The sequence below is a fragment of the Alosa pseudoharengus genome, unplaced genomic scaffold (assembly GCF_046254945.1).
Source record: "Alosa pseudoharengus isolate Yale_2024_CS ecotype anadromous, Long Island Sound unplaced genomic scaffold, YU_APseudo_1.1 YU_APseudo_1.1_scf_14, whole genome shotgun sequence".
NCBI lineage: Eukaryota > Metazoa > Chordata > Actinopteri > Clupeiformes > Clupeidae > Alosa > Alosa pseudoharengus.
In genome coordinates this window covers 33,960,805-33,976,336 of record NW_027468609.1, presented here as the reverse complement: position 1 = coordinate 33,976,336, position 15,532 = coordinate 33,960,805, and the positions used below count along the sequence as shown (strand labels likewise).

Here is a 15,532-nt window from a genome sequence, read left to right as displayed (position 1 = left end):
AGAGCAGAGCTATTAATTCTGTATATTGGGGCTCCTATGAATGAGATCTGAAAAAAAAAAAAAAAAACATGTCATCAGCGTCCCGTAAACAATGATGGAACTGACAACAAGCAGGCATCGCAACAGTGGAATCGACAAAGCAAAGTAGCCAGCTACCCACCATAATTTACGTAACCAATGAAAGTAGTACGACAAATTGAACAGGTCAGCCTCTTTTTAAACTAAACTGCATTTCCCTTTTTGCACTACAAATACATGCCTATTGCCTACATGACTGGCAACATGGGGGACAAACCGAATAACATCCTGTAAGGTGTCCAGATATACAGAATTAATTTACTTGGTGGACACCTCCGCGGATGTTATCCCTTTCATAAATCCTCATGTCAAATCCATAAGTGGTTTTAATACTGTCCTGTAGTGAGTGAGAAGGAACATCAGCCATTAGGTACTCAATGTCATGGGGTCAAAGGTCATGGTCATATGGGGTCCATGTCCAAATGTTCTCCCTCAGTATCTTATCTGTACTTTTCAAATTACTTTGTATTTTTTTCAACTTTCAGACATGTTCTGAGGGGATGAAACAGAAAAGACAGCGACATCAAATTGGCATAAACAAAAAAATTGGGTTTACAACTCATGTTGACCATTTTGGCTCCGTTTGCCTTAGTTGACTTTTCTTTTCATTTTTTCCAACTTCAGACATGTCGAGGGATCCTAAAAGAGACAAGTTGGATCTAACACTTTTAAGCTGGTCACAATGTGGCATACTACTGCAAGAAAAAGGAAAAATGGGTTTACCTTTTATTCTGTCCTTCAAAAAGGGTAATGAAATTGGCATTTTTATGGTCAAACCCCTACTTAGGTCAACTTTAGAGCTAAATATAGGGAATTTCCCAAGGGATATCACTGGACACCCTCCCTATTATTATAGAGTAACCCCTAGGCAACAAGTAACAACAAAGAGAGGAAAAAAACTTTAACTGACAAAACCAGGTTTAGCAACATTCTGGCTTTTGGCTCCCATGTTGGCTCCCAGACTATGATAAGCATAGCTTATTGTCATGGTGATAGGTGGTGTATATTTAACTGAGTGATGAAATTTTGGCTTATTCGAGAAAAATATATAGTTTTTTTCATAAGTAGAGCCTATTAAAGTATTTGTAATACTCTAAATACAATCCCTCAACGTATTTTGTTACAAACTACATTAGATATTTTCCAATCCTGCAAAATACAAATTACAAAATAGGCTAAAGTAATTAATTACGTATTTAAAATACATATAATTAAAATACTGCCTATGTCTGAGAGAGAGAGTGTGTACTCACAGACATGCCAGTGTGTGTGTGTGTGTGTGTGCACGTGTGTTTAAGTCCACCTGTGCACCTGCATATGACTGTGTGTCATTTTTCAAATGAGGAATACATTTACATTGAGATAGGCATAGAAAACTGACTGTCTCTTTCAATGAAGTACACATGTAGGTTCTGTAAGTCAGGGGTTGTCAATGTTTTTGGTTCCAAGGACCCCTTTTGGGGGAGAACATTTTTCGAGGACCCCCTCATAACCGTAACAATTAAGCATGCCATTAGTATTTTCTGCAGTTGTGGCCAGGTCCACTATCCCATGTTTTTTGGCAGATGTGCAACTTCGTCTTTTGTCGAAGGTTTTGTTTTGGTTTTTCCGTCATTTGACAACAACATTTGTCTCAAACATTTACATTTATCAGCTAGCTGGCTTACAAATAAGCCAAGCTAAGCAGTAGTAGGAATGGTTCTTCATGACCTAAGTGAAGTTAAATGTGGGTAGGAGCAAATATACACAATTTGTTTTGTTTCATCTGTAGACATCATCTGTTTTAAAATGATAAAACTCAACTTTATAATTTCAAGCAAATTATTTTGCGGACCCCCTGGCTATGGGTCGCGGACCCCAAGGGGTCCCCGGACCCCACTTTGAGAACTGTAAGTAAATAGCTCCTGTTAGCACATACCTGTCAACACTCCCGTTTTTCCCGGGTTTCTCCCGTATTTCAAGGTCATCTCCCACCCTCCCGTTTTGTTATTTCTCCCGGAAAACTCCGTAATTTGCATGGCCATCACACTTCATTTTAAAATCATTGATCCATTCAAGTTACCAGATTGTGTATGAAATACACCCTACACATACACGATCACTTAGTTTCAATTTCAACCGTTTTGTCATAGGCTAAAACCTGGCAACCCAAAATCCAAATAAGGAAGCGGGTGCCGACTGCGCAGCCTGAGTCTCGTCGTAAGCAAGCGGGCTAGTTGAATAGCCTACTCAAGAACTAGCTGTTGTGAAATTGTTGGGAATTTAATTGATTAACACATCACATAAACTGTGTTGTTGATACACTGAACTTGTGCCCTCGGAACCAAATCTGACAGCAAAGCAGCTTTGGAGTTTTGGAAGTAGGCTGCAGGCAGGCAGCTGGTGGATACATAACTGTCATGCGTAAGGTAATGGTAAGGTAAATGGTAAGCTATCATGTTCCCTCTCAACAACAACCTGACTACAGGTATTAATACATCAAACATCATGGTCTGTGATTCTACATGGGACCCTATCTGTCAAAATACTGTAGGCTACCATTTTTGTCTGTAACAGACATAAAGCCTGAATTTTAGCCTACTGCAGCGCTCACAGTGCAACAGACATGGGTTTCAGCATTTCTTCATGTCCAAGTTATTTTTGGAGCTCCTAGTGTTTGATTTGTGGTATGTGTTGTTTCATGACACCCCAGGGGCCGTAGGCTACTAGGCCTATAAAAATTAATGAATAACTAAACAAAATGTATTAATAACTACACAAGACCATCATAGGCTACACCTCATCATGAAAGGGTTGCTGCGGAAACTTCTGTCATCATACTGTAAATGACCTTGCATCTGCAGATGACGTTGAATTCAGGATGGATTCAGTATGAACTGACGTAATAGCTGTGCTCTGTGCTCCACCTAGCGGCGGTTAATGTCGGCTGTCGTGTTGCGACATGATGGCAGGCCTCCCATTAAAGTATGGTATTTTAAATGTACAAAACCCCCAAACACTTTAAATATTTAAAAATGAAGACGCAAGATGTCGAAGAAAAAAGAAGGAACAGATAAAGTTATTTTCCTTTATCTACCAGTACCTACCCCTTACAGCATAGTTGTGTGAAATGATGGAATTCCTACTTGTGCACTTGGCGGCGGAAACCATGCCTAGGCTATGTGACACTAAAAATATAACATTTTGAAGCTAGTGAAGAAGTGGTCAAGAAGAAAGTTTAAGAGAAATACATGACCACATTGCGTGGGAAAGCATTTTGCCATTTAACAGAAGACTGGAAGAAAAACTGTAAGGTAGATGAATCTTAGAGAAAGTCAGTATGTGGTCATTAAGATTAATTTTGTACATATTTCGTATGTCCATTCAGTAATGTGGTTCATTCTTAATGTCTGAAAATAGTACTTTTCCACATAACTAGTCTGGTAAGCTAAAACAGTGTTTTGGGCTTGTTCGCCCTGATTACACATTCCCGCTCAATAGGTGGCGGTAATGCCTTGTATGGTTAGTCTTCCGCAGTAAGGCCACTAAAGATGAAGAAGGGCGCATGCGGCATGAGTAATGTAACACCAACAGAAAAACAGCAGGGTACCAGAAAAATCAGTGTGACAGGTGACGTTAGCTAACTTTATTGTCTTATAGGAACACTGTCCTGTAAGATTCAGTTGGACAGTTACTGGTGTCCTTTTTTTCTTTCACCTGGAAGGCAACCGTGAATAAATCATCCACGATAATGACCGAGCAATCAGCTTTGCTGCTTCGTAAACAACTGGCAGGTAAACTGAGCTGCTGTCAGCTAACCGGTTAACAGCTTAGCATTTTAGCAAGTAGCTAACGTACAATAGGTAGCTCCATGTTACTCCGCTGAAAAGTTAAAAGAAGTTAGCTTCGTCGTGACTCTGTGGAATTTTAATGATCATGAACTATTTTAGATATGTAAAATTGCATAATATCCATGGTGAGTCAGTCAGATACTTAGCTAACGTTAAGTTAGCTAACTCAACTACTTGGCTAGTTTGTTTGCCTGTAGATAGCTAAAGGTAGTTTGACGTCTCCCTGGTCTTTAAACCATCTCCCGACTGAAAGTTTGTCTTATGGAAGTTAAATTAATCAGTCTTGAAAAGCTGTCAAACGATAGGCAACTTGAGTTGTTACTGTGGAGCGTATTTAAGTAGCCTAAATGAGACGACAACGCGTCAATGTTAACACTGCTAGGCAGGTTGAGTAACTTGAGGTCCATCAGCTGGGTTTTTTTTCTTTGGAGTACGCTGTCTAGTCTATAATCTTAAATGATGGGCTATAGGGTTTGCGGTGTACTGGTAACAGCATGTTTTTCTGTAGCATGTCTCACGTTGTTCTAGCCTTATGGTATTGCTCAATGTCACTGACTCACAGAACTGAACAAGAATCCAGTGGAGGGCTTCTCAGCTGGCCTCATCGATGATGATGACATCTACCAGTGGGAAGTTGTCGTCATTGGCCCTCAAGACACAATGTTGTAAGTAATATGATATATTTTTAATATTTTAATTTTTACTAAGACAGTTACTAATATCATACAAGTAAATGTTGTTATATTTTACAGTGAAGGAGGATTTTTTAAAGCACATTTGACTTTTCCACACGATTATCCTCTCCGTCCTCCGAAGATGAAGTTTGTCACAGAACTCTGGCACCCAAATGGTAATGTTCTTATTCTGTTTAGCTCTCTAGTTTGGCAACAGTAATGTGAAGAATCATAAGTACAGATGAATTAAACTACAATCATACATTAACACATTTCCTCTTGTTCCCTCAGTGGCCAAAAATGGTGATGTGTGCATCTCAATCCTGCACGAGCCAGGAGAGGATAAGTTTGGGTATGAGAAACCAGAGGAACGTTGGCTGCCCATCCATACAGTCGAGACGATCATGATCAGTGTGATCTCTATGCTGGCAGACCCTAACAGCGACTCGCCTGCTAACGTAGATGCTGCTGTGAGTTAATGAGAAAAGCTCTGTGTATTGTTTGAGTGTTTTGGACATGAGCGCTTCAGTCATCAATTTTTTTTCTCCATTGTAATACCCTTCCACGGCTAATTGTAAACTCTTATTACCTTGGAGGATATACTAGATATACTAGACTATACTTTAGACTTGAGGAATGAATAAACAAAGGGCCGGTTTCCAATACATGGATTAAGCATATTGTCAGAGTGAAAGATTTATTTTTCAATGGAGATCCTTAAAGTGTCTTTTAATCCAGGGCTAGGGATTAATTCATGTGTGAGAAACGTCTTTATTAGAATATACTTATGGGTCTTTCTACATCACAGCGAAATAAGCGGTGCATATTAAAAACCTCTTGGTGGACAGGACAGCACAACATAACTTTGTGTTTTCCCATCACCACAGAAAGAGTGGCGGGAAGACCCCAATGGCGAGTTCAAGAGAAAAGTGGCCCGCTGTGTGCGGAAGAGCCAGGAAATGGCATTTGACTAGGGTTTTTCTACTGCTCAGATATTCCCAAGGGTGAGTATCAAATTAAGTGTTTATTCCTTTTCTCATATAAATGTCAAGATCATGCAACAAAGAGTCTCAATGAGAAGAAATACTATGACATTTCTCAGTGATGGTGAAGGTACATTTTACTCTCCTCACTTTTGTATCATGTCAGCTAGGTGACTTAGCAGTGTATAATATGTACCGTTAGTGTCGCCGCCATCGTCTGAATTATAACTTAATTACAAGTTAACTAGTTTGTGAACATCAACAAAAACACAACAGACAATACTTAAACATAGCCACTCAAAATAAATGTGAACATATAAATATTACAAGATGATTTAAGTTTATGGTCACTTAGATGGGTTCAGAGTAATTGATGGCCGACTTCCAGATTGTAGTGTGGGTAAAGCATGAGGTACATAATCTCAAACTAAAACCAATCTGTCATTTAATTATTTCACACAAGCTTATGTCACATACCACTCAAAACTCTGCGTCATGATGTCGGAGGTGCAAACAATATTGGAGGTGCTTTGACAGCTATGGAAAAAAGTAGATATGCACCATATGGACTGAAAGATAAATTACAGATTGACAGGCAAGTTTTGGTTGATTTGACCATCAGTTAACTTTGAAACAGGCACCTTACTTTGGATAGACAATAGCAATATTTCATAGGAGTGATTAATGTCAAATGAACTATACTATATACTATACTATAAAAACTGTGATTTAATTATACAAATAAACATGATAAAATACTTTTAGAACCCTTCAGCTATCTCCTTTCTGTGTGATCTCAATTGTAATGCAGCTTTTGTTTGCACCTCCAACAGAACATAAATATAGTCATTACTGGAAGGGACTTTTATGTCAGGTTAGCTACCACAGAATGCCTAATACCACAGACACAGTGACTGAAGCAGTGTGTGACAAAAGGCCCTATTATCTCATTCTCTGTAGTGGAGAGTTCTGCTGTCTTCTGTCTTTAAATACACCAAGCAGTGAACCAATATAGAAACCTGTTGGTTCCCTTTTGCATGTATATCTCATAAGTAGAGAAAGAGGACTCTTGTTTCTGTTTCAGCTCTTTACTCTAATACATTTTTCATTGCAACTTTCTCCAAGTCATTCTCTGCATAGTGTTTCTTTCAGAGACACTGGCCAATATATAGTAGGTGGATTTGAAAGTTAATTGGTATTTAGGGATCAAATGCATTTGTAGCATGTAGCTTTTTGGAATTGTTTCATTGTTAAGATGAGACGTATAAAGATATACAGAACACCAGTGTGAAAGCCCTGATCAGTAGAAATGTTGGCAGGTAAAAACATGGTGCCTTATGGGAAATGTAAAATCTGCTGATAACCTTTTTTCTCTATTTGTCTTTCAGCCCCCCACCCATCGCTCCAAAAAAACAAAAAAGAGGATGACTTGACAACCTGTCATCCCTTAATAGACTTTTGCACCTTGTCACTGGGAGATGGAATTTAAGCAATCTACATTTAAAACAAGGTCATTTGGATTTTCCCCCTGAATGTTTGTTCCCCTAGCTTTTTAAAAGGTGTTTCCTCTTTATTATTTATTGTGGGATTTAGATGAGATGTATTGCATGACCCCCCCCCCCCTCCCTCCCTCTCTCTCTCTTCGTTCTCCTGCCACTGAGCCAGTATCTTACAATACTATACAATTTCAGAGGTATTTGAGGTTTTAGTTTTTGAAATTCCAGTAACTACCATAGCCCCCCTCCTCCTCTCCTGGAGATATCAAGAGTCATGATGCAATAGTCTCCTAACAGAGGCTTGATGCTCTCTCTGCTGCCTTAATTTGTTTTTCTTGCAAGCAAGGAATCCAGTGATGTCAAATCGATGTCAGGATGTTTCTTATGGATTGGTTTTAAATCAGTTCTTTTGGACAAACCAAAAATGTTAGATATTTGCTTGAGGGATAGAGCATATTTTTTGTATTACTGCATAATCTCAAAAGAAGTATTTTTTGTGTATGTAAATATGTGCTGTACCATAGCAATGTCAATCAATGTCTGAACACCCAGCCACACGCTTGTTTAATAGTAAGCAGTATCACATTAAGACTATTTTTATTACCCATCCAGTGGTTAATACTGACCTTAGTGAGCCTGATTTTAGTCTTCCACACAAGTCCTTTCTGAAGGGCAATGGTATTGTGGGATTTGGGCTGGTTTTGCTAACAGGTTATCTGTTTTTTTGTTGCCCTACCATTGAACAATGTTATTTGTAGAACTCATTTTCTTATGATACGCCTATCTCAACTGCTTCGGTTTCTCAGTTTTCTCTAATCGTTTTAGTTTTGTGTAATCTAATCATGTAACTTCACACTGGTCCTCTAATGTGCACAATGAAGTGAATTAAGTTCCTGTTAGATTCACCTGCACCAAGTGTTTCCCTCCTAACTGTGTTGGTAAGCACTTTATAATGACATTAATTTGATGAGTGAATTCACTGGGGTGAAACTATTTACAAGGGATCCGAAAGCCCTTAAAAGCCCGCTGTGTGATCATGTGTTTCATTACATTGAGGATTTTTAAGAGGATCTGTGTATGCATAACTGTCAGATGAACCAGGTCGGTAATGAAAGTTGGCATCAAGCAATATAGATGTTCCTCCTCATTTATAAAGGATATAGAATCAATACAGGTTGTGCATACTGTGAATAGCATTCTTTCTATATAGTATTTCAGTTGTCAGCGTGTTTTGTGTTATCATTTTAGCATCAAGTCATTGTAATTTATGCCCAATAAATACATAAATAAAGATTATATTTTGTCTCTTCAGTCAAAAAAAGACAAAATACTGTTTTAAAGATTGTTTATTTCATGAAGCTTTAGCTCTACCTGATTAAATGAAATGGAAACGTTCTTGAGTACAAAAATGGCCAAAACATAAGTATGTGAATGTACATACAAGAGGGGGAATGGACATAAAAAACACTTCTTCCACATTGCACAGAGTTAAGTACCAACAGCCATCCTGAGGTTCCATCTACTGTCCAGGAGCAGATAGGCTTTTGTTCATGAACTGTTTTTTCACAAAGCAGACCCACCACTGCAAGAGGAAAAAAAAAACGTATCAGAACCAGAATCTGTATGGTGCATTGCCATACTTGAGAAAATAAATTTAACAGGTTTTTAAAACAAATTATAATTTAAACCATGCAGACATTTGAACAATAGCTTCCTTCAAAGATAACTTTATGTAGCAGTGCTATGTTACAAATTGACATTAAGGCTAGCCTACACCAAGACGGTATCTGATCTGTTAAGATGATGATGGATTTTATGAATATGTAACCTGCGTTGTGTTGAACCTGACCCCCCTAAACCTCACTCCCGATCCGGGTCACGGCACCAATGTAACCTGCGTTGTGTTGAACCTGCGCGATTCAGCCCTGCACACGCCCGGACTCGAACCCGCGAAACAGCAGCACCTCAGATCGGGAGGCGAGCGCGCTAACAATTGAGCCAATAGCCCAGGCTACTGGCTCGCATGCCAGCAGCACTCTTGAGGCGTCAGGGAGTGAGGTTTACCAACGTTCCACAAGCACAGCTAAGCTAGCTGGCATCCGTTACAAATACATAGAAGATATTTCAGATTTATTTGTGAGTGTAAGCAGCAATTTATATGTGAAACAAGCATCCTCAAGCAAAAACAATTCTGAATGGCTTGGTAGAAAATTGTGTTGGTCTGTGGTTATAGAGGAGGAAGGTAACTAACTGATTCAGGTAACACCATTTCTTTGATCACATATCAGTATAGTATATTTTGGGGGATTTTTGCCTTTATGTGAATAGGACCGTGAAGATTGACAGCAAGTGGGAGAGTTGGGCAAGATTGGGAAATGACCACTGGTCAGAATCCAACGTGGGTCCTTCTGGGCACTTGGACCCACGTGTGGCTTTGTAACCAGTCACATCAAACTGTCTCATAAGACCATTTAGGCTAGCCTTGCCCTGCCCACCTAGTGACTGCTCCTTTTCATCTCACTGACATACTAGGCAGGCTCCTCTAAATGAGTTTATGTTTCCCTCAGCCACGAGGTTAGTGAGCCAATCAGTGACAAGAGGGGATGAAAAGTGGCTGTGGTTAACAGCAACACATGCTACTAGGAAGTAACGTTAGGAATACCTGAACCATGTGACTGGTTAGACTGGGCCAGTGAAGTTAGCGCAAAGTCTACCCCCATTACAATGCTAAGGTTGGAAACATTTCCCAATGGAAAGTATCCAGACTCTCTTCACAAAGCGAGTACGACTGGTCAAACCAGGCTACATTTAGGCATCTGTATAACGCAAATCTGTTAAGCATAGTCTTCAGATTTCTAACAGTAATGTACTTGTAACTTGTACTGCCAATTCATGTCTACATGAGTTAGGGGTTATAAAATGAAGTGTCCTGTCTGGGTTGTATACGTTGTACTGGATAAGACATCTGATGGACGTCTACTGTAATGCCACTCACCTTGCTGGGTTTGTCTGTCTGGGGATCAAACACACGGTCACACAGCCTCAAGCCTGTTTCCTGTCGGATCTGCTGCAAGTATCCCCTCATGCTCTCTGAATATAGCGCATCAAATAACAGATGTCAGTGTGGCTAAACAGCATAACTGCTTCACACAAAGAGCAGGCCAATTTCATTTCAATTTTGAGATTAAAACCCATGGCAATACCTTCTTCCCCCTTGTTGGTAGGCTTGAGATACATGGCGTTGAGAGGGAAGCCCGGCTCCCCTGGGATGGGGAAGTTAGTTATTCCAAGTGTGTACATCTCCTTCTCTCCCTGGCCTCGTGAGCTGCACTGTAAACCACACAAACCCAATCATGGTTAATATACACGTTATTTTATTTTTTAAACCAAATGAGAGCCAAAAGGTTATAGTGTTGTAAATGTTTCCTGTTATGCACTTAGAGAATGAGACTTCTATTACCTTCTGAAGTTTTTTGAGGCATTCTGAGATGTAGAGAGTTATGTAGATCAATGTCCGGTCAGCCTCATTCTGTGAAAAATTGCATGAGTAAAAGGCACTGGTCAAGTTTTTCCATGTATTTAGAAAGGGATGGATTACCTATAAGTGTTTAAAACCACAGTACAAGGTATTGTGATCACTGAGCCCTTGGCAGTAAAATATGCGGAGCAGGCTGAGGCATGCCAAGGAATTGGGAGTGAAATGTGTGCAATTTCTGTACATTTCTCACCTTAATTTCATAATTTTTGAAGAACACGTTGGCTTTGAAGTAATAGATAGCCTCGTCAATAATATCTTGGTCTTTGGCTGCAATAGGGAACAAGCACAATTAGCACACAGGAGAAAAAAAATATTTCCTACAGTAGCAGGCAAGTCGCACTGACCAAATAAGGAAGAAGCGTATTCAGTGCGATAAAGCGGAAGAACATTTAGGTGGAGAAAAAAAAAGATGTACTCAATGTACATACTCTCTTTAGGAGCCGGTCCTTTGAATTGTGTTCTAAGTGGAAGCAGGGCCATGTTTCCCACTAGTTTGGTGTCGGAATCCATCAGGCTTGAATGGTATGCCTATGCAAAACAGGAAGTATGACAGTCAGTGTTAGCGAACATTAACGTTAGCAAAACTGCACAGATAATTTATCTTACTTGAGTCAATTACACCTTCTACACACATTGTATACTTAACGTTACATAGCAAAACAAACAGAGAGTTGCAAGAAAACGCTTTAAAACACCCAGTCTACATTGGTCCAGCTTCTTGACCATCCTATCCGATATTCTGTTAGCTTGTTGGCTAATGCTTCTTTGACGATGCAAGCGTAGACAACGCCTCAAATGGGCATGTTTATTTTATTTAGAACGATGAAGAAATGCACAACCGCGGAAATGACTTGCTATGCAGATAGGACACTGATAACATGGATGCTTTAAATTGTCTCGATGGCCCATCAAATTTACCTTAGTGCTAGTTACGGATAGCTACTTTAACGTTAGTCTCTCGCCTTGCCACCTTTCGCTAGCTTTCATACTCTCGAAATGTACGCTTGGTGAACAGGTATCACTTAATATCCATATAAGTTAATAATGAGTAATAGTTGCGTTGTTAATCATTTTACTTATCCAAACTTACCGGCATTTTGATCACGACTTCAGATTTTCCCCAAATGCAAAATGAAATGTCAGCGTAGCCAGACGCTGCTTCCGCTGTACACAGACCCACCCAGTAGCTGTAGTTCTGCAGTTTGACCAGAGGGCGGCCTGCAGCTAAATGGAGCGGAGAAGGATCTCTGGCTAAATGTTTCTGACCAATGCAAGTGTGCCTAGTCGTTACCAAGAAACCTGTTCTACTGCTCTTTTGAGGCCCATTATCATATTAACAAATACCGCTGAGGTAAATAAGTACTAAGTATATTTCGCTACACGTCTAATAATGGACAAAATGTTGCAGTGCTTCCTCACTACAAATGAATACATTGTTGCCAGAGCTAGGCCTAAGTGTATTCAATTCACTTAATATCATTTTAGCCCCTTTATTTATTTAGTGACAATTTGTGTAATAGCTGGTCTAAGGTTCGGGTCTTCTCCTGGGGCTATTTTTCCATTCTACTCATTTTCCAGACAATAACTTAATGGATATAATAACCACAAAATGTGACACATTTTATTGAAAAAATATCAAGAGACAAGTAACATGTTTCTGGGGCTTTCCTATATTACTGTGAAATGTTGTGTTTTAACTCCCATGCATGCATTGCACACACACACTGCTTACTCCGTCCCTTTCACTTCATGTCTCACTCTGATACAAACCTATGTGTACACACACATATATATATATACACACAAACACACAAAACTAATTAAAAAGTAAAAATTATAATTAACTCATGTCTCCACATATATGCCATCATAAGGATCATTATCAGGAATCTTGAAAGAGTTCGTCATAATTTGTGTTCATAGGATCTTCATCTGTTTCCTGAAAAAGGGCCAATAACAGCGATTGAATACATAATTCTACCTTATGGTACACTGTCTCATCATCAACATTTGTGTGAACACAAATAATATAATATAATCTTACAAATACAGTTTGTAAGATATGTAACTCAATGTAAGCTATGGAAATGATGATGTATGGGTGGTAATGTGTAAAGTAATGTTCCTCACCCTGGGTTCCTTGACCTCGAGGTCTTCTCCATACTGAATAGAGAAGTCAATGTGCTGGAGAACTATATTGATGCCCTCCTCATCAGTACGGTCAAAGGGTAGAAATCTCACCATACTGTAGTCATCAATCTGTAGTAATAAAAGACAAAATAAGTGTGAACGCTAAAATCTCAAAAGGAAAAATATATATGATCTATATACACTGTAGTAAGGCAACTTTGAGAATCCTTTAAAATGTAAATAGTGTGGTAATGCTACTGAACACCAAATCACCACATACCAGCCCACAAATGGCTTTGGTGAGTTTATGGAACTTCTGGCTTCTCATCGCAACAGAGTTATCCTCCATCATTGAGTACATGTCTGGATCCAGGTATCTGCGCCCAGAAAGGTAACCATCAGCTCTTGTATGAATTCTATACCATTTCTCCATCCACCACAGGATTCCATTTTAAAAATGTCAAACTTTCTGTTATTTCATTCTTTTGTGAGAACAATGTACATGCTAAAAGTTAACTCAAATGTTAATTATTGAATAAGATAATAATAAAGATAAACACACGTCCAGGTACATACTTTTCTATTTCTTTCTTAGCTTTTGGGCTTAGCAGGTCCATCTTGGTCATGATATTGACTTGAGGAATTTCCAGAGACACCATGGCGCTTAAGGCTGCCATGACACCAGAGATGAACTGGAAAATAGACAAAAGGAAACTTCAGGAAGCATCATTCTATGATTTTGTATGTTAATAGAATATTTACAGTACTATCTTTTAAGAGGGATGTAATACACTGAAAGTAGAACCATATCCCATTTCATGTTTGTTTAGGCTTGGTAAGGATAAAAAAATCTGTCAACAGCAGGTATGATGAATTCAATTCCAGGGTTAATACTTTAAATGAATGAATGATTAGTTTCACCCTTTTACCTTAAAAGTCTCCACCATGAACTGGGAGTCGACAAGGAAGACACCACAAACCCGAAACTCCCACTGCTGGAGCTGCTCCACTAGTTGCTTCATGACAGGGAGATGTGTGTATAGCTCAATTTGTCCTGCAATGACAATTACAGGTACTGTCAGCTGTCTCTCTTTTCAGTCTGCATAAGGAGTATATCAAGAGACTACTGGAAGCTCATGTGCATCTGTATTTGTATCTGTTTAACCTAATTCTGATGGTATTGCATGCTTAAATAAAGCCCTAGAGTTCAATTAATAGCACATAGACCCATGATTTTCACATGGGAGTACATGTATCAATGTAGGAGTACACAAAATAAGTCTGTGATTTCTCTTCCCAAACAGTCCTGTTGAATAGCCAGCTGCAGCTGCAGTTTCAGTACCAAAAGTAAAAGCATGTACCAGTGTTTCCCATACATTGACTTATTTGTGGCGGCCCACCACAATATCAACATTGACCACCACACAATGATTTTCCAAGTTGTACTAAATTGTGCTTAAATCTGGTTAGCATCATAACCACGCTGCGCTAATTTGTTAAAAACCGTTGCATTCAAGTTAATTCTGCAAACCTACCACCACAAATAGAATTCAATTCTGTGGGAAACACTGTGTACCCCAGTGTAACAACAGAATAATATCACCAGAATGTCTGGTATGTATGGGGTGCATGAGAGTTGAAAGTTTGGGTACCACTGCTTTAGACCAGGGGTTTTCAACCAGTGGTCCACGAGGACATTGCTGGTGGTTCCTGACCATGGATTCAGTTATGCAGTTGCAATGTGGGAATCAGTATTTTTATTCAGTGGTGGTCCTGGCGTTACGTAATTAAACAGAATGGTGTTCCCTGGTTTACAATCAGTTGAAAAACCCTGCTTTAGACCAATGCGGCCCCAAACTGTGAGTGTGAGCATGTACAAATTCTTACCTGGGCAGTCAAACAGGATGTAGTCATCCTCTACATGGCCAAGGCTCTCTTCCAGCCAATCGAAGTTAGTGGCAAAGTACTCCATGCAGAAGACTAGTCCTCCATTTGGACCAAATCTCAAAGAGTCGTCTTCCATGACATCATCTACCTGGATCAGCTCTCTGATGTCTGACAAATATACCGCACTGCATATTACTTTACCTTGTAATGTTAACTTATCAACTTGTTTATAACTTAATGTTTGGACACTGTCTCAAAGATTAGGCCAAATTAGGGCAATAGCCACTTTCTGTTTGTTTTCTCTTTTCAGTGTGTAAAGATGTTTCTCTCACCTGCCATAACGGGATAACTGAAATATTCAGCTGCAGGGTCCAGATTGACGACCTGAATAGAGCGATTGATGGACTCCGCATGCTGGATCATGGTGGAACAATACGTACTCTATGCAAACAGCCAAAATAAACATTAGACATATCCCACAATGCTGATCCTCCTCACATATTACTACTACTAGTAAACAAGAGTCTTAGCGAGTTCACGTGTCAATATTTACCTTACTAACCTACTAACTTAAAATATGCTCAAACAGACACAATGTAATATTATTATAAGAGACACAGTCAAACATCCTTATTCTATTCAATAATCACATTTCTCTAGTTAGCTAACATTAGCTAGCAAGCATATGACTAGCCACATGATGTTGTTTTCATACCTTTCCACTGCCAGCAGGACCCATAACTAGTTGTGCGAAGCGAGGCATCTCCACACGTTGGCTGCCACACGCGTCCAACTAACGCTCCTGACTTTATAATATACCACAGTATGATATTTACATTATAGAGTTACCTCCCTAAAGTCACATTAAATTTGCCGAAATCCCACACTTCATTGCTGTGCTACGGCTACTCCTAAG

General features: G+C 39.4%; 3 protein-coding genes across 4 annotated transcripts; 1 reads left to right on the top strand and 2 right to left on the bottom strand.

The window, feature by feature from the left end:
• Positions 1-3,593: 3,593 nt before the first annotated feature.
• On the top strand, positions 3,594-8,389 carry ube2g1b (ubiquitin-conjugating enzyme E2G 1b (UBC7 homolog, yeast)). 2 transcript variants are annotated; one of them, XM_076284765.1, is made up of 6 exons: positions 3,594-3,687; positions 4,471-4,573; positions 4,661-4,758; positions 4,874-5,052; positions 5,470-5,586; positions 6,954-8,389. In XM_076284765.1, the coding sequence occupies exons 1-5, from the start codon at positions 3,609-3,611 to the stop codon at positions 5,554-5,556; spliced, it is 546 nt and encodes a 181-aa protein (XP_076140880.1). In that variant the 5' UTR covers positions 3,594-3,608; the 3' UTR covers positions 5,557-5,586; positions 6,954-8,389. The 2 variants fall into 2 exon arrangements, with proteins under 2 accessions (XP_076140880.1, XP_076140881.1); XM_076284766.1 differs by having other exon boundaries at positions 3,629-3,851.
• Positions 8,390-8,391: 2 nt separating this feature from the next.
• arpc3 (actin related protein 2/3 complex, subunit 3) lies at positions 8,392-11,798 on the bottom strand. The gene is made up of 7 exons (XM_076284767.1): positions 11,690-11,798; positions 11,028-11,127; positions 10,790-10,866; positions 10,522-10,590; positions 10,265-10,391; positions 10,057-10,151; positions 8,392-8,643 (listed from the first exon to the last, which is right to left on the bottom strand). The coding sequence occupies exons 1-7, from the start codon at positions 11,693-11,695 to the stop codon at positions 8,581-8,583; spliced, it is 537 nt and encodes a 178-aa protein (XP_076140882.1). The 5' UTR covers positions 11,696-11,798; the 3' UTR covers positions 8,392-8,580.
• Positions 11,799-12,198: 400 nt separating this feature from the next.
• Positions 12,199-15,532, bottom strand: gpn3 (GPN-loop GTPase 3). Its single transcript, XM_076284764.1, has 8 exons — positions 15,332-15,532; positions 14,949-15,057; positions 14,617-14,784; positions 13,659-13,783; positions 13,306-13,421; positions 13,010-13,106; positions 12,730-12,858; positions 12,199-12,538 (listed from the first exon to the last, which is right to left on the bottom strand). The coding sequence occupies exons 1-8, from the start codon at positions 15,377-15,379 to the stop codon at positions 12,482-12,484; spliced, it is 849 nt and encodes a 282-aa protein (XP_076140879.1). The 5' UTR covers positions 15,380-15,532; the 3' UTR covers positions 12,199-12,481.